This window comes from Polyodon spathula, chromosome 2, assembly GCF_017654505.1.
Source record: "Polyodon spathula isolate WHYD16114869_AA chromosome 2, ASM1765450v1, whole genome shotgun sequence".
NCBI classification, from domain to species: Eukaryota; Metazoa; Chordata; class Actinopteri; order Acipenseriformes; family Polyodontidae; genus Polyodon; species Polyodon spathula.
Window position 1 is genome coordinate 69583021 of NC_054535.1, and position 20222 is coordinate 69603242.

Genomic DNA, 20222 nt, shown 5'->3' on the forward strand with positions numbered 1-20222 from the left:
AGAAACAACTTTGAACCTAATTATTTCAATCTGCAATGCTGAAAGCCTGTATGCAAAATAAAATATCATTTAAATAAATAAATGATATGTACAAAAAAGCCAAGTATGATATAAAGACATTGACGTATGCATCTCATCTAAAACTCCAACATACATGTATTCCCGAGTTTTTTTTTGTTAATTAAAAAAGATCAAAAGGGGCCCAACACTTTTTTCCCCCCAATAAAAACGTAAAATGATCTAAACTAATTATCCAAGTCAATCGTAAACCATTAACAAACAAACATCCTTTACATCAGATGGCCATGATTCCTTTGGGGGATTGAGGCATAAAATTGATTTCTGGTTCAGACTAAGACAGTGTAATAAAGTATTCAAGCAAGAAAAAACGGCATGCAAAAGACTAATGGAAATGAAGTGCTTCTTTTTAAAAGTTAGATTTGTAGTATTCCCCATCAATTTCAAAGCCTGCTTTCACCCAAAATAAATGACAGCCAAAGATGTCAACTCAGGATTTATTTCAACTCTGTTTAACTTTTTTTAATTGTTTTGGTTATTTAAATAAAGCTTGCACAGACTCTTTCATGTCTAGTAACTGCTATTACTATTCCTTTGGTTCACAGCACTCTGTACCTTTACTTTTATGTTGAAGTCTTATCAATTTGCGTTTTCAAATGACTTCAGTGAATCTGATTGCAGCCCCACTGCGCAAGTCCCAATGTGATTAACTGAGCCTTGCATCAATGTCACATGAACTGTTTTGCAATCCAGTGCAAGAAAACCAAATCCAAACATTTTCTTTAATATTTAATTTGCTTAGCCAGCACAGCGAGACAATACACTGGAGCTTTGACCCGCTGTACGGGAGGGTCAAGAGTTCACATCTGGACACTGCTAGGCAGGTTACGATCCAACATCACAGGGCTGATATTCTGAAAACACAGTGTTTACCTCCATTTCTCTTGATGTATTTACTGATAAAACGTGATGAATTTTATATAATGATTACTAAATCATCATGTTGCTATTACAGACTCAAAGTGTCTGCCAGGGAGTGATACAAACAATATGATTAACATATATGTGTTAAATACTAAAGACAGAATAAAATTAAGTAGTTTGCAGGCATTTTTCTGTTTTGACAAAAAGGGGACAGTTAGGGAAGCCTAGGGAAGTCCTAGGGAAGCCTTTATGTAAAGTTACTTTCTGAAAATGAGTTTTTAATAACATTTATTGTACTGGTCAGTAAGCATTGCGTACACATAATAAAAATGTTTTACTGGTAAGTAGGCATTGTGTAAACCATATACACATAAACACAAGTCTATGTGTATTCATGTGTCTTGGCATTCGTGCAAGACAATGAATCTAACCAACTCAATCAGCTGCTCCTGTTGGCAGGAAGGTGAGGCAAATGAATACAAAAAAAAAGAAGAATAATAATGCACTTATAGGCAGCTGTGCCTTCAATCTTGTGAACTATTAAGAAAAGAAAAAAGAAAACAATCATGACAAGTACATTGTGCTGCGTTCTAAGCAAGTCCTGTTTTCTGAAAATAGCCGCATCATTGTGTCCTGTCTTTACTAACATGCAGCACATTTCCTCATATTATCCCAGGCCTTCAAGCCGCTCCATTTCCCCAATAAAGTATCCACGCTCAACACAAAAAGACGTCTTTCTGTGGGAACTGTATAGACTATCCTGCCCGATACTCCATAAAGATGAAAATTGATGACATCTTGCAGGGAAACATAATTCCAGGATGTTGCCTTCCTCTGAATCAGAGGCCTGCCCTCCTGAGCTGTTTTCACAGCCCCTCTGAGCAGTTATAAAACAAACACCAGATCTGCTTTGAGATAGCAACCGGAGAAGTTGTGCCACTGTGGTAGCAGCACCTCATTCAGAACAAGGCAAGCAAACAGAACGAGGGACACTTCAGGACAAACAGAAACCCTCTCGTCCTCATACAGCACTCAGCGGCGCAACTGGATTTACTCGGTTTGGATACTGTTTATTCAAAATGTATGTCAAGCAGCTCCATCTCAAAAATTTCTGCACAGGTCTGTTTTTATGAATACAATAAAGTTTGATATGTGTGACTCTAGAATGCTCTTGGTTTCTTTAGCATAGCTTTTTGTGAAAATCAGAAATGAATAAATTCATATAAACAGACTCCCGCTGGAAGAAAACAATAAGGTAAAACTAGAAAGAAAGTATGCATCGGCTAGTGCTTTTATCAGTATAATGTTAGGCTTTTAACATTGGCAAAGGCATTAGCTGAAATGGTTTCTTACAGTTTCTTACAGTTGTACCTCATGCCTTAAGATTGAGCGTTTGAAGTTAGAATAAGTCAGACACACCCACACACCCACGCACACACATGCACACACATGCACACACAGTCGCACACACACACAGAAACACACATGCATGCACACACCCACACACACACCCACACTCATACTCATGCATACACATGCACGCACACACACACGCATACACATTGGTGAAACAAAAGGCGCAATGACAGAAACACCCACCTCTCTTCTGCATGAAGCTGAAGAGATCATCCAGGAATTCCTTCCTCTTTGGATCATCGTCCAACTCATACAACTGCAAGACAAAAAGGGGAAAATCCTGTTAACACACTGCATAATATTTCAGCTATGAGACACAAGTGACCTGCCTGTACTGACTGTCCCAAACCTAAACCTTGTTAACACACTGCATAATATTTCAGCTATGAGACACAAGTGACCTGCCTGTACTGACTGTCCCAAACCTAAACCTTGTTAACACACTGCATAACATTTCAGCTATTAGACACAAGTGACCTGCCTATACTGACCGACCAAAACCTACTGAATTCATGTAAGCTTTGAAATCTCTCTCCTGCACTGGGGTAATAAAGTGAACTGTTGTCAGCTCTCTGCTTGCCTATTGTATCGTGACTGATTCGCAACAGTGAGATGCAGCTGTGACAAACACCAAAATGTGGCAGTATTTGTAAGCCAAATTGAGCCACTATATACAGAACTGTTTTACACATCACATTTCTTCTTCTTAGGTCCTTACAGTACAGAATATCATGTTAGAATTGTATATTAAGCAGGCTTGAGAACTGATTCATATAACTATGGACAGACAGACTAACAAATATCATCTGATATTCATTATGTTGCTACTCATATATTATGATTATGCATTTCAACTAACCAAGTTACCCGTTTTTTAATTTGAAACATGCATTATTATAATGAATGCCCTGAAGCATACATGAATCATAATCTTATTAAGTTCTTATTCAAAAAAGTAGTTAATTAAATTGATTGCTTTTTAAAATCATTTAAGGTATTTAAAGCTGTTCCTGTGGTCGTAAATTATATTGGAATTTATAATAAATTATATTGTTAATGTTTTTGAGTTTATACACAGTACCTAAGTCAATTTTTCCTCAACCTTGACAATCAGAAGTGTGTGCCTTATTCATTTATAAGAGGCTTTGTGTTGACAAGAAATATATACAGTAACAGTAATTCTCTGTAACAAGACAGTACAGTATCTTTACTGTCATTTGCTCCATTTCTGAAATGGTTATAATGGTTATAACTAAAGAGTCATGTCTGGCAAATTCAATTAGGTTCCAAGGACAAAAGGATGCCATTTCAGACATTGTACCTATACACTATACTGTGCAATACGTATGTGAGGACTCATGATTTAGCACCACCATGCAACAGATGATAGTGTATGAAAGTGTGTTTTGTGTAAAGAAGTTCCCGTACAAATGACTGTCAGTTGAGCGGTGGGGCTCAGGCCAAGTTTCAGGCAGCACCACTATATGCACTGGCCAAGAGAAAGGAGGGCACTAGAAAGTATGCCTTGTTCTGATGAACCCAAACCCAAACATACAGTAAATACCACAGTAGTTTTATCATAATATTTTTCATTCTGCATGCACCAGTAGCACACTAGGGGGTTTTAATTGTAATGCGTTAAGGGCTTTGTACTGGCATCAAAGAACTGAAAAGTGCATAGCACTGTTACATACCTAAGATATCTTGCAGTGTAATGTTTAAATGATCCTGAAATTATCCAATTCATTTTTTTTAAAGAATAAAATAGACTGCTATGCCTGTTTTAATATGACTACAATTTAAACAGTAAATTGAATTTCAATGGTAAAGTGGGGCCATGTGGTTCTCAGGGAAATTTCATTTCCATGCTGTAAAATAACTCAAGATGCATCTTCATTATTCACTGTCTACAGCTGCTTTACAGCACCGCAGTGGCAAATTCCAACAGTAAGCGTATCTTTGCAAATGCCATTGATTTAATTTGGTGCTAAGTTAGAATAAATAAAGGGTTCATGTTTTAAATTTGGGAAGGGTTGTTGGCAGGCCTGGCAAATCGATTGGTAAGACTCGTTTTTAAACTATAAATGGTGGACACAATGACTTTGTTTCTTGTTCCCCGATAGTCATCTATGTGTTTTTTTTTCCAATAAAAACCACAAAGAGCTTTTTGCTTTCCCACTATTGTTAACCCACCGTTTGCATTTTTATTGAATCAATAAAAGTAATTTCCACTCAATCCTCACTTGACTTGAAAATGTAAAGACTGACATTATTGGACAAGTTGAATGGCAGAGCCCACTCCAGTAAACGCAATTCGGGAAGCTCAGCCGTGGCACTTGTTTTTTGTTTCTACTTGCATTTAAAGGAAACTTTATAAAATATATCAGTTTTTTATTTTTTTTTTATTTTACACCACATTAACTTTAGAGAAAAAGCTTAGTTCCACTTTAAAACATTACAGAAAAGAAATTGATCAGTTAAAAATAAGAAAAGCCTGTTTAATGGTTTATGATGATTTAAATGGAAAGCAGTAATTGTTTAATCCTGGTTATACTGCAAGCTGTCCTAACCTGTGAGCCAAAGGGGCTGGCACCAGTTGGCTCTTTGCCACCAGCCTGCCCTGCAGCTGGAAGCTGGGAGTGATTCTTTACAGCAGCCTGAAGCTTGAGCCCTACCATGAACACGTCTGGAGGCTCCTTCTATTGATAACGATCCGCACTCCCTTGGGTTCACCAGTCAGGGACGGTGTTACACAAATTCAAATACTACTTTATTCTATTGTATTGGACAGTCCTGGGGATCCTTCATAAACTGTAGGGTTTTTCAGAACAGACATTTGGAGTTGCAGTTTAAGTTTGGAGGCTCATGGAAACTGCTGAAAACAGAAGCGGTTAGTTGTTTTTCAACTACATTTCTCATAAAGATACCACTTAAAGTAAACACTGCACAGTGAAATCTGAATTAACCAGTGGCCACTGAACGTGCTGAATGTCTGTGGCTGCTTCACACAGGTAGATGCTCAAGGGGCTTCTGTCATCTACTTTTGTTGAAAAGAAATTTTTTCCTGGGTTTACTGGCTGCTAGGTGACCACTTAGTGTTTATTTTTTGGAAAGGTGAACAAACTAGAATCAAACAACTAACTTGCTGTGCACTGCCTAAACACACATGACAGTATTCTGTGTTTAAAATGCAATGTACAGTACAGTACTGTATTAGCCTATTCCTCTGAATTGAATGACAGTACTGCCTGATGCCCTTGGCAATTGATACCCAATTAAACGTACATATTTAGTTGAAGCCAGTCCATTGATTTGAAGTCAAAGCCTGACTGGAGTGGAAATGTGAACCAAAGAAACACACTATTTTGTCCCTGGAGGGTTTTCTTTGTATTGCAGAATTGCTGTCCTTTTAAGTTGAAAGAATGATATAGAATAAACTAATATGCAGTCAATAAACAACCACAGTATTGGTGCATTTTTATGAAGAGTTTATGTGTGGACATTAGAATACAAACATTTGAAATATATATTCCTCAATGCTTTATACATTACAGTTTCAATTGCAAAAGTGATATACTGCTTTCCCCAGAATCTCAATGCTTCTTTAAAGTCATGTCGTAAGGTTAAACCCCCCAGTGTTAATGCAAGATATTACTGCTAATTAAGATATTACTGTTAATTCAACAAGGAAGGAAACATGTGTGACATAATCTTCAACTGAAACCACAAGTGTACATAATAAAAACAGGGAATAACATGCAATACGATGCCCTGCCCTGGGCTGGACATACTAAACTTCAGATGAATTGCATTCAATACATGCTGTACTGCATTGTGGCATTTAAAAATGTGATTTATGCTTAATGTGATGTAATACAAATAATTTAGCATTAGTTTTTACTGATTTGTTTTACTGAGACGTCCTATTCATTAATCAGGGGAAATAAAAGCAAAAAAGTTGATTCTCAAAGTTATTTGTCTCCATATCGCTGACAGCACAATGCATTTTCTTAAAGGAACTACTAACAACATACAAGCCTTACAAACCCTGATATTTCTGGTTTGGTAACTTTGAGCTTTGAGAATCTAGCCTGATATTTCCAGCTGTATAACGTGTTTCTTGTTGTCAAATAAAATGCTTATTGGCATCTTCATTGAGTTTCCAGTGCTGCACTACAGACAGACACAGATACTTTCAGAATTGACACAATTCAGACAATGCTGCTGCTGATGCTGGCCTTAGTTGGACCCTTCACTCCATCAGGACAAAATAATACTGCATGCTCACTTACAATAAGCACCAACCAAGTAAACAGGCCCTGTGATCAATACACGGAAGAAAAGGGATGACCTTTGCAGGGCACTCGGAACGAGGCCCCAGAGATAATATTGGAACATTTAGAAGTATATTAGCTGCCATCAATCTCCAGGAACCAAAGCAGTTCAATATTGTACATTACACACAGAGAAGCTTTCCAGTGCGGACACTCGTGAAAGTCAGCAAAGGAACTGAAGATCTGCTGGAAGAAGCTCTCAAGGCACGACTGTCAATGTCTTTATGAATTTATTTACTGACAAAGAAAAGATATTTAACTCACTGACAGCTAAAAGAAATGAAACACCTCTTGGGTAAAGCAGACCCGTGTCCCAGTTTACCACAGCGCATGTGTATTAATGCAGAATAGTCTAACATGCTTTACTATGCTGTTATTTATGTGATCATATTTTACATTGCGCTTTAGCAGGCTTGCCTGTGCTTGAGCAAGTATTCACAAAGCCTCACTGCACTCTCTTTATGGTTTACTTTTATTACAGGATAATTTCTCTCTTTAGTGTGTTAAGGGAGTTTGGCAAGGTACAGTACAGGGAGCCGATGTTTCTGTACTGCAAAACACTACAAATGAAAGACTATTGAAATATGCAGCTGAATTTTAGGCACACGCATGCACGCACCCGCACACACACACACACACACAAAAACACCCACGCACGCAAACACACACGGACGCACACATACACACAAATGCACGCACACAAACACGCACGAACGCCATCACTTTCCACTGAATACCATTGCTCTGCATTCTTCACTTTCCATTGAATACCACTGCTCTGCATTCTTCACTTTCCATTGAATACCACTGCTCTGCATTCTTTATCATTATGCTTCTATCCACCTGTACATTCCTTTATTTTAAAAGTCTGTTTTCATAAAGGAAATAAAGTTTTGACACAGTATGCACAAACTGTTCCAGGCTATGATTGACTTGTTTTACTATATAGGTTAAAACGTGATAAATATGTTGTTGTTGATAATGTTGTTGATAATTGTGTCCCTGCTTGATATTTGCATTGTGTTGTTTTTTTGTTGTTGTTTTGTTTATTTTTAAAATACATTTCTAAACTTGAGGGCTTATTGTTCTTGCAGTCCTGGAGATTGTACTGTGTGTGTGCGTTCGTGCGTGGCTCTCCTTGATTCCTGACACAGGCATGAACACCTGCATTCATTGTGTTCACCAGTCTTACAATTACATTTACAGTAGTTTTTGAGTTTTGGGCATGTACAATTAAGAAGCCATGTATGAACTTTATTTGAAATCAAGAAAATGACAGGAAGCGATACATCACCTCTACCGGATGAACTGCCTTCATTTTGCACCCATTTTGACCAAATGTTTTTTACACTTCTGTAGAAGTTTCATTTCACAGTAACCTTGCGATTGGTGTGGGATTGCAAGGAGCTTCTGCATGCGCTGCTCTGGTTTCTAATGCACTCACACATGTGAGGACCCCATTAAAAGGCCTGAGGTGGCTGGAAAGGCTATAATAAGGTAATTAAGGGACTCAATATGTGTCCAAATGTCAGTCACAATATCTCACACCCCACTGGCCACAAGTGTCATGAAATATTCATGACTCCAATATTCATTACTGGCTGGTCTTCAGCAGTGGGAAAGCACACACAGCAAGTCACCGGTCTGTTGCTTGTAAAAGTCTGGAACATTTCATTTAAATCATAGTAATTCATGTGAGTTGCTAGCAGCAGTTTCTTTTCCAGTTATATGGTATGTTTATTATGTAATCTGCTCTGCACTCTGAACACATACATTAAAATGCAAACACTGGCTTCATTATGGAATACTTGCTTATGTAAAGCAGCAACGTCCATTTCCAGTCCCCTATATTACTGAATGGGAGGTAATGACATATTTTAACATCATAGTAGACACTTAAATGTTTTCTGCGTTTCTCCAAATGTATACAATTTATGCAATTAAAAGAGGGTTAATTCAGAGCAAATGATGGCTTTCTGAACAAGGGAAGGATCCCAAATCCACATAAACACATATGTAGTCTATGCAGGTTTTGAGATTCATTTTCAAAATATTACAGGCAGCATTCGTTTCACCAGCAGAAGCTGTATTTATACTGGTTAGCAAGCAATACCGTTCTGCAGGACAAGTAGTCTAATGTCTCAACAAGATGGTTTTGTTAGCATTTTTCAGATTATTATAACGTCTTTTGTTGTTTTATTTTTGCAGGGGGCCAAATTACAGAAATACAGTCATATAAAGAATGCCAGTTATGTTCCACTTCAATGTAATGTTTAAAAACACAACATTCTGCCAGACTGGTCATCCTTAAGCTTTATTAGGTTGATATAATCAATAAAATTTGCAGATTATAAAGGCCCTTATAAAGAAATTCTAAACTTATTTACAAAATATAGTGTAATATAATGTAATGAACAAGATGCAGGGCCGTGTTTCATCTCGCACGTGCTGAATGACTCCCCATCACAAGAGTCCAAACGAACACAAATATAACAACCGCACCCCACCGCACACAAACCTCTCCTCTCAACTGTAATCAAATTGGATTGCTTTGAATTATATAACGACCTCCCCACCACGCACACACCTCTCCTCTCAACTTTGATCAGCGGCCTCTTATGATTGCTTTGTAATCTGCATACCACATAATGTGGTACAGCAGCTTTACTAATTCCTGTTTATACAGGTGTGTGGGAGTCACAGTGAGTGCAGAGTGCCAATAATCCCGAAACAGTCCTGGGAAAATCACTGCTGTGATTGTACCAGCCCCAGACTGCTCCAAAGCATTTCAAACTGCAGTAACTCTTTCTATCAGTATATTTAGTAAGAACATAAGAGCATGAGAAAATAAAATCTTCATTTTTTACACTGGCCACCTTGTCTGTTCATGATAACTCAGACTGTTAGTTTGTGTGTACTTCCTGTGTGTCACTTAAACACCATTAAATGAAACATTCTGTAATTAATCCAACAACTGTACAATATCAAGCGAACCCTAAACTAGTGACTCTGGAAAGCATGGTACACTCAGGGTCTGCTTCTTGGGACAAAAGTTCCTCCAATTATTTTACAAGCACTTCCCTGTGGTTCATGGGGCTTTTACTTAGACTTAGAAAGAAGAAGATCACAGTGTAAATGAAAAAATGCTCACTGGCAATGTGGTGTAACTAACCATTAAGATGTGACTGTGCAGTGCCCAGTTCCCTTCCACGACCGAGAGCTGCCTATACACCAGCATTAGAACTGTGAGGTGTCACTCAGACCAGCAGGTACTCGTGTCTCTGGAAGCATGTGGTTTGGAGGGCTAGCTGTGTAGAAAGCCCTTGCAGGGAATGCAGCTAAACCAACAAAGCATCACAAATGGCAGCTTTCTCTGTTTTGTTTCCTTCCTTGGATAACTAAGCCTGTGGTTATAAAATGTACTTTTAAAGGTTGTCACTCGTATTTGAGTAGCAATGAGCGAGTGAAAAGACTGCAATGTGCACTAGCGGGGAGACAAAGCTGTACCATTACCTAAACAAGGCTGTCATGTTAGGGAGCCTGGGGGTTGACCTGCTTCAAATCACGTACTAGACAGTGTAGCCACAGGGGTGGGGATCCGGAATCCTCCCTCACTGACTGACTGCCTGACCCTGAGTCCTCAGAGCTTGCCTTCAAAGCTGCTTCTCTGCATATTCTGCATACTTTTAACTTCTTTTTTATTTACTCTATGTCAGCTCTGTGACTGTGCAATGTGAGGGGCAATAGAAATGGCTACAGTTGCTGGAAGGTGCCAATAAAGCTTCCCCTCACAGTTTCACAAGCCAGTAGAGACTGACAGCTGTCCTGAACCACGTGCTTGGTTTTGTGAAAACGCAGGCCTTAAAAACGCAGGCCTCCAGACGAGAGACGCTAGTGAGTTAACCAGCGACACCGCAGCTCATTAGAGAATCACTGAACCAATAGAATTGAATCAGTGCAGCAGGTGCTGCAGACTGAATCGAACTCTGCATATAGGTCAAGAGGCAACTACAAGACAGCAGTCACTACATTCAGAACAGAAACACTGATGCATGCTGTACAGTTATGAATGAGTAAACAACATATATCAAGCCCACGTGTGTTGATTGCATGGCTTTATATTCTACAAAAAGAAAAAGGTACTAAAAGGTAATTGATTAGGGCCATGTCTCACACCATGTACAAATAGTTTCAAACGGAGCAGTATCTGCCCACAGCCCAAACCCGGTACTGCATAGCAAAGCCTTCCTGGTTTTCCACTGTTAGTACAGAAATTGACAGGAAAATTAATGAAGCCTAGCTCCAGCAACAGATTACACAACGTGTGTGGCATTAGCAGTACAAGCTGGCTCCCAGGGCCTCAGAAAGTGCTGGTGAGAGAGAGAGATAGAGAGAGAGAGAGAGAGAGAGAGAGAGAGAGAGAGAGAGAGAGAGAGAGAGAGAGAGAGAGAGAGAGAGAGAGAGAGAGAAAGAGAGAGAGAGAGGAGTTAATTAGAGAACACGGACCCTCGTGTAGCCGGGACAGGCTCAGCTCCCTGAGTGCCAGCACTCAATTCCCCTGCACGCCGCTCCTACAAGGGAGCTGACATAATGAGATGTGTAAGTTAAAATGAAGTGATCTCTGCCTGTCTCCTGACGGAACGCTTCCAGTAACGGGATTCGCTGGGTACTTGAACTGATAGGCTGGATAAAGTGGCAGCAAGCTGACCACATATTGGCAGAGCTAAGAGTTATTTTACTGCTCCAGCCCTACAGGGAGGGAGGGATGGATGGAGGCCTAGTTGATTTGTTAAGTCAAACAGGAGCGATTTGCAAGGTGGTTTTTTTCAGCTACTGTATGAGTTATGAATGATTGCCTTCTTGAAAAGACCACAAAGTAATTTTGTGTCTTATCTACCAGACAGGTATCTGACAACCTATCAGTGCTCTGACTTGCCCACTATGAGCAATAGAGAGATGCAGCTTTAAAAATCCCAGACTAAACGGTGTAAATGACACATGGAATAAGCATGAGAGATTTATACCATGTCTTCTGAACAGTGTAAATGACACGAGGAATAAGCATGAGAGATTTAAACCACACCTTCTGAGCGATGTAAACGACACAAAGAATAAGCAATGAGGAGTATGGCACTGAATGGGTTAATGCTGCCCTGGATTCCCACGGTGACCCTACACCTCATTAACACAGTTATGGATAATTTTCCTATTTTTTTCTGGCCTTAAACCAGAACCACAAAAAGTAATTCAACTGAAAACGGCAATTTACCCTGTACTGTTTATTACGAACATTGGAAAAAAGATATTAATTCAGGTGTTTGTTTTGCAACTGAGATGGTTGTGTTATTTTCTATAAAAAAGTACTGAAATTCAAGCTTGTAGTTACAATGCAGATTCAGCCATATAACCTTTGTTACTGAGAGCACTCACAACCTGCAGTAAAAGTTCGGAGACAGCAGGCAAATGTATTGGTTACGTTCTTTTTGCATTTAAAATGATATCATGTAAACATTTGTATCCGCACGTGGAATTTTGTGTTGTATGTTGTGTGTTATGTTGGTGTACAGTCACTGGTACACAGGAAATAAACGGGTCTGTGTAACACAAGTGTTTAAAATGTACATCTGTATTTAGGCACAAGGATTGCACAGCACTTCACGTGCAAGTAAAAAGTAATAATATGTGAGCACAGGGAAATGCACTTCCATAATTCACGTGCAGTTGTACCGAGACTCCAATTGAATGATTGATTAGCAATCAAGTCTCAGCACAGCTGCATAAAAGCTGCATGTTTTCACTCACTCGGGGTTGGTGTGTTCGGTGAGTGGAGAACGGGATTGGAGACGGAGGTAATAAGAATAGTTAATAGTTAAAATAGTGCCGAGTGTTAGAATAGAAGAGTGTTAGAATAGACGAGTGCCATGTCCTGTGTTTTTGTTTGTTACAGCCTTTTTATTTACTGTTTTGTTCTTTCATTAAATGCTGAGCGCAAGCAAGCGCTCAGCTCCACCCAACTTCACCTCTCTGTCGTTTATTTCCGGGTTCCTGTTTCTGGTCTGACGTCCCCCACTCCGGCCTTCTTTGTGACACCGCATTAGATAGATCTGGTCACACTGTCAAATGGTTCCTTTTCAAGAAACACATTTTAATTGTTTGACTGGAAGGGACTCTTCTTCATTTCATGCACATTGACAACACAATTCAAATCAGGTCTGTGAGGCACCGTATCAGATGGTTAGGGTTAGGGTTACAGACACCTGGTTCAGTGTGTACCCAAACTAGAAAGACAAACCAGTGGAAGGGTAGGGTTAAGGTTAGGGTTAAGGTTAGGGTTAGGGTTAGAGAGAGACCCGGGTTCGTGCGTAACCAAACTAGAAAGAATAAGCCAGTAAAAGTCAAATCAAATCGGAATTAAAATCAGATTACTAATTCCGTTCGAACCAAGTGGTAAATCACAGTGTATATGATTTACCTGAAACATCTTTATTCTAATGTCCATATACTTACTGGTACTCTTTTACTTGACACACTCTCCCCCACCAAACACAGACATAGTATATGAATCATATGAGCTAGTAATGTGCTTAATGTGATAAACCCTGTCACCACCAGCAGTGGAGATCTCAGCCTCATCCAGTGTTGTGTGTAGTCACGTGTAATGATATAAAATAGTATTTGTTTATCCACAGCACTACTTGTCTTTTTCTCTAACTGACAGTCTAACTGAACACTGATAGATAGATAGATCACTTAAAGTTAGGTAACTTTATTTAAACTTTATTAGCTGGTACTTAACTATTTTTAGTGTTCTTAAAACACACACGAAATGCTGTCCATGCAATAACTAATTGTCCTATACAAGCTTATTGTTCATATGGTGTATTCCAGGTATGATAAGACTGTTGTCCTCCCTGGTAGGTCAGGCAGATCATGTGTATGCGAGTCAGATTGGAGTACTGGTTTCCTTGCTTGTTTATGCAGCAGTATAGCTGAAAGAGCCTACAGGTAAGCAGGCCCCATTATCTGTGTCATCAGAAGCAGCTTATTTTATATTTATTGACAGCGAGGAATCCTGCTCCAGGTGGCTCTGGATGAAAAGGGGCTGTTTTGTTGCCAGAGGCTTGTTTTGGTCCCTTTGTTCCCCCTTTCTGCTTGTCATTAAAGGGTCAGCCATCTTGTATTCACTGAGGTACATCAAACGCCCTTAAGAGGTGGCCAAATCTGCTGAATTTAAAACCATTTTATACTCTTAGCAGTGGATGCTAATAACAATGGTTCTGTGATTAGAAGGTAGGCCTTATTTTATGACATTTAACTTGTTTTTACAGTTGATTCAGCATTACTATATTTCTTTTTTTGGACTTTTGGGATAAACATTTGGCTCCACTATCCTTGAAACGTACAAATGTGTGCGGTTATTAAATTCTAACACCGTATGGAATGCCATAAACCCCAGTTATCTTGTTCACACAGCTGCTTTCTGAAGGTACATGAATACGCTGTGTGCAGAGCGTCTCTTGTTGTGGCATTTCCTTTTAAATTCACAATTACAAAGTGAGAAATTGAATAATAATAATAATAATAATAATAATAATAATAATAATAATAATAATAATAATAATAATAATACCCAACTGTACACGATAAGGATATAATTCAGCTTCTAGGTATGACTGAATTTCAGGAATTTGTATTGGTTTCCCTGATTTCTCTCTCTCTTTGTACTTATTTTGCACCTCACATTATGTGTGTATCTTCGGTGGCGTCGTCAATGTGCAATATGCAGTCCGAGCTTCAGTTTCTTAATGCTCAGTGAACTGCAGACACTTGAAAGGTTGTGTGAATTGGAGAGACTGGGACGCTAATCTTAATCAAGCAGCCTGGGTTAACATCATTTTTATTTCCCACAGATTATCATTTTGATATCTACCACCAGTGAACCAACCTCCAGGTTCAGAACATTTTCTATGAAGAACTAGAGGCACAGCGGAATCAGATTACATCATTCAGGCCAGTTATAACAATAATGCAGCAAAAATAATAATAATAATAATAATAATAATAATAATAATAATAATAATAATAATAATAATAACATCATTTATTTAGTGGTGTAGTTGAGCTGGAACGCTGTTTCGTTACTATTTTCTATAGGCTGCATGGTGTAGTTGAGGTGGAATGCTGTTCCGGTACTATTTTCTAAAAAAAATATTCTATGGGCTGCAGTGATATAATTGTGCTGGAACTCGCATAATAGGCAAAGTCACATGACTAACATCACTCACTGTCTAATTCAGTCAGTACTGTAGTCCTCTTGATGCAAGGAAAATAAACTAACTTTTTCTGTTAGGAAGTCGACAGGAACAGCACATTGACTACGACTGTGGACACAAATACAAAGCTCTTCTTGGAATGGCATACAGTGAAGCGGCTGCTGTACTGTACATAACTCTTCCAAAGATGATACAAATTCGTAAATTCATTCTTGTTTAAGAAAATCTGACTGTAACATATCTTAAAATGTATAATACATGTACAGTAACATGCCCTGTCTTACCTAACAAGTCTAAACTCTGTCCCAATAGCAAAATAACAAAAGTATTCACCAACCCAGTTATGCATGTACGTTTAACAAACATTTTCCCTATTCATTGAGCTTTAATTCAATAATGTTTTTAGGAATGGATATTCACAAAACTGTACAGCCAACACTAGTTCCATTAATGAAAATGATGACCTATTGCTTATTTTTGTACGGTCCAGTTTTGTTCCCTTCCTTTTAAAGCAGTGTGATGATAACCGATTGTGTCTCACCGCTTAGCAGTTAAACTATCTGATATATTTTTCTTTTCAGTTTAAACTTATTTATCTAAATTGACCTTTTAAGTGTTACCTTGTTTCAAATTGTACCTTCATTTTCAAACACTGTACTAAATTACAGCTCCTGGTCGTCCGATTGTCTTTGTCATTTGAGCTACGCAGTAAATAAAGCCACTTCAAATCAGGCATTCCCATTTTTTCCCTGGTAAATGGCAGGAACCTGTTTTTAAGAGAGGGGGGTATACAAATCCAGATTTGTAGGAGTCAGCTCACATGTTTAACATTCTGATCTTTGATTAATGAGAAGCTCTGTTCATTTTTGTTGAGTCTGTACAACTTAAGGGATGGGCTTGGGAGCACTCAGCTTCTCTTCTGAAAGCTGTAACACAATGACCACCACTATTATTACAACCCTCCAGATGCTTCAATGTAATGACTGCTGACCTCCTTAATCTAGGCCACTTCAAAGAAGGAAAATAACCTCAAGTTTGTATAAAATATACCTGCAGCAATAAATCATCTTCGCAGAGCTTATTGTACCCTTGTCTTTTATCACTGGTGATATCCTGTCTGGTGTTACACAATAATTAAAAGAAAATAAAGCATATCTTTTTTCCCTTGTACACACCCCAAATTAACGTGGCCCTTCTCTTGCATACTCTTGTGCACCTAGATTCGAAGTGTATAATTCAAGCTACCTATACATATCTGTAATATTGAAATATAATGTTGACAGATAAGGAGAGTAATCATTTAAAACGTAGGAAAACTGAACAATAACTTCTCCCTCAGCTCAGAGGAGCCCTTTTGGCCACACAGTGCTTACCACAAACAATGAATGTGACACCTCCACTGGGTGTGTTCTGATGAATTATATTTATCCTTTAGGGCCTTTTTAAGCAAAGCACATTCAGCAGTATTTGTATTTGCATGGTTACATAGGGTTGCCAATGGAAACAACTTTGTTTTTTTTTATTCTTCGTCTTCTTTTTTTTTTTTTATTTCCTGGGAATGTATTTGTGTTTATTAAAACAAAATGGTGAGGTGACACTGTATTACAATTTATTTAAACAGACAGCCCTGTATTGCACAAAAAACACCTGAATGTATTATTTACATAGATAATGTTATTCTGAATGTATAAGCCATTCCTTTAGTAACAAATCATCAAAAACATTCAGACCAACCCGTATACAAGTTTACCATAGTACAAGTAAAAGCATAGCAAGTGTAATAAAAGATTGGGAAAGTGTGCTATTGGAAAGCCTAGATAGGTATGCTAATGTATATTTATGGGTTCTTTATTTGCATTTTTTTATTTTTGATCACGTGATGTCCCTTTTTTGAGCCAACTCCGTTCAATTAAGCTCTTGGAAAAGTGTTCACTTTAGTTTTTTTTTTTTTTTTTTTTTCTCGTAACTTGATTGACACTACGATTCAGTTTCATTGACAAATGAAAAAAAGGCAGCTCCTTATTTTAAATTCAAACCAAAAGCAAACAGCGACTTAAATTGATTTACACTGAACAAAAATATAAATGCAACATGCAACAATTTCAAAGATTTTACTGAGTTACAGTTCATATAGGGAAATCAGTCAATTGAAATAAATTCATTAGGACCTAATCTTTGGGTTTTACATGACTGGGAATATGGACATGCATCTGTTGGTCACAGATACCTTTAAAAAAAAAAAGGTAGGGGCGTGGATCAGAAAACAGTATCTGGTATGACCTCCATTTGCCTCATGCAGCGTGACACACTCCTTCGCATACAATTGATCAGGCTGTTGATTGTGGCCTATGGAATGTTGTCCCACTCATCTTCAATGGCTGTGCAAAGTTGCTGGATATTGGCGGGAACTGGAACACGCTGTCGTACACGTCTATCCAGAGCATCCCAAACATGCTCAATGGGTGACATGTCTGGTGAGTATGCGGGCCATGGAAGAACTGGGACATTTTCAGCTTCCAGGAATTGTGTACAGATTCTTGCGACATGGGGCCGTGCATTATCATGCTGAAACATGAGGTGATGGCGGCGGATGAATGGCACGACAATGGGCCTCAGGATCTCGTCACGGTATCTCTGTGCATTCAAATTGCCATCAATACAATGCAATTGTGTTCGCTGTCCGTAGCTTATGCCTGCCCATACCATAACCCCACCGGCACTCGCCCACACGACGCCGTACACGCTGTCTGCCATCTGCCCAGTACAGTTGAAACCGGGATTCGTCCGTGAAGAGCACACTTCTCCAGCATTCCAGTGGCCATCGAAGGTGAGCATTTGCCCACTGAAGTCAGTTACGATGCTGAACTGCAGTCAGGTCAAGACAGTTTCTGACAGTTTGTGCAGAAATTCATCGTTGTGCAAATCCACAGTTTCATCAGCTGTCCGGGTGGCTGGTCTCAGATGATCCTGCAGGTGAAGAAGCCGGATGTGGAGGTCCTGGGCTGGAGTGGTTACACGTGGTCTGCGGTTGTGAAGCCAGTTGGACGTACAGCCAAATTCTCTAAAACGACGTTGGAGGCGGCTTATGGTAGAGAAATGAACATTCAATTCTCTGCCAACAGCTCTGGTGGACATTCCTGCAGTCAGCATGCCAAGTGTACGCACTCTCAAAACTTGAGACATCTGTGGCATTGTGTTTTTTGTGACAAAACTGCACATTTTAGAGTGGCCTTTTATTGTCCCCAGCACAAGGTGCACCTGTGTAATGATCATGCTGTTTAATCAGCTTCTTGATATGCCACACCTGTCAGGTGGATGGATTATCTTGGCAAAGGAGAAATGCTCACTAACAGGGGTGTCAACAAATTTGTGCACAAAATTTGAGAGAAATAAGCTTTTTGTGCGTATGGAAAATTTCTGGGATCTTTTATTTCAGCTCATGAAACATGGGACTAACACTTTACATGTTGCGTTTATATTTTTGTTCAGTGTAATTAAATCATAGTTAATTGGAAACTATCATTTGCAAAACAGGTTAAAACATTTTGGCAACGAGTCGTTAAGATTTTAAATCCGGGAAAAGCAATTTAACTGAACTGGCTTCAGTTAAAAAAAGTGATCTTGTTTCACATTCAGCGCTTTTCGAGGAGCTTAATGAAGAAACAAAGTCGGCTCAATATAACTTTAAAGGGGCATCACATGAACAAAAATAACCCCTCAAAACGAAGAGCCCTAAGCATATAAAAACATGGCAAGCCATGGTAATCTATGGTACACATCACAGATGCAGTTACCCTCACTTCACCATAGGCCTCACTTCACCATAGGCCTTTTACATGTTTAAGAACTTTATACTTTGCCTACACTGCTGTGCAAAAGTCCTGACATTATGCATGTTTCTACTCTTTGCATTTTTCGTGTCACAATCGTGCATTGTTTGTCTGACCCTGCCGTGCCTTACATCAATTTAAAGGATCTGTAATGATTTTTAATATATATATACAAACGCTTTCACTTTTTTTTTTTTGGACGCTTCTTGCTCCCCCTTGGACTGCTTCGCTCCCTCCCTAGGGGGCGCCCCCCCTCCTGTAGAGAACCACTGGGTAAATGTGATGGACTCACCACCACAACACCTCACACCAGCTGCCCATGCACAGTTCACCCTGAGTTTCCGTGATCACAAGTTCTTGAAGACCCTGATCAACGCAAACCAAAGACCACTAAACAACAAGCCTGGACTACTCCCACCCAAACCAAGCAGCGTCAACAACAGTGAAAGCTGCACAACAGCAGAAAACACCAGTGGAGCCCCTGACTAAACCACTGATGCTACAACATCGATACACATTGTAACTATTGAATGTGTTGAAAACATTTGCACAGCAGTGTAAATTCAGAAAAATTTTGATTGTATCTATTTTCATTACTTTCTAGTCAAAGAAATGACATTAAGCCATGAAAATAAATGTTAATTTCGCCAAAGGCAATCACACAAGCAGCTAAAAGCAACTTGCAAAGTAATATAAACCTTATCAACATGAGAACGCTGTGTTGTTTGCTGTATGGTTTAGGTGGTTTTAACACTCATTCTCACTCCCAAATATATTTACTTTATGGTGAGACAGTTTCAGACTCACCACTGTGGGTCACAGTGGGACGTCAGAGTTATGGCATAGAGACTTAATCACTAATCTTCATGCACAGGCTGTTCTCGGAAGCTGAATCAAACTAGATCAGTTTAGGGCTACAGGCTTTCTATTAAATGAAAGTCATGGGTTTTTCAGTCATCTGTATACAGTTATCTTGTTCTCGTTCAAATGTTTTCATTAATCTAAAGATGAACTTCCAAATGCATTTGACACCAAATTGCAAATTGCCTTTTTATCTTTTTTTTAATAGTCCGTTATTGATGGGAATGTATGGCTTTACTTATTTTAAAATCACCATCGATTAGATTTAGTAAGCGTCTGCTCAAGTCTACAATTTCGCTCCACTTCTTTGTAGAATAATAATTAGAAAAAACCCTTATTTATATTTTAAAAACATTATCACCTTTTCCAAAGGGAGGGGCATTCTTCATGTCCCATGGAGTCAGAAACAGTAATTTAACAAAACATGACATAATAACACAGATCTGTCTGTTAGTCCCAGATGACATAGTGCACAACTGATTGTCATGTGCTTGGCTATTGTGCATTTACTGCATGACATTGCTCTCTTGCCATATCTGAATAAAATATCCTATCATATTTAGATT

The 20222-nt window shown here is 38.9% G+C and overlaps 1 protein-coding gene across 1 annotated transcript in view; it reads right to left on the reverse strand.

Annotated features, from left to right (window-relative positions):
• LOC121299699 (AT-rich interactive domain-containing protein 3A-like) overlaps positions 1–20222 on the reverse strand; it is a 117636-nt gene that overhangs the window by 35659 nt on the left and 61755 nt on the right. The window contains exon 3 of the mRNA XM_041227635.1: positions 2542–2614. Within this exon, the coding sequence (XP_041083569.1) occupies positions 2542–2614 (73 nt within the window). The remainder of the gene's footprint in view (positions 1–2541; positions 2615–20222) is intronic.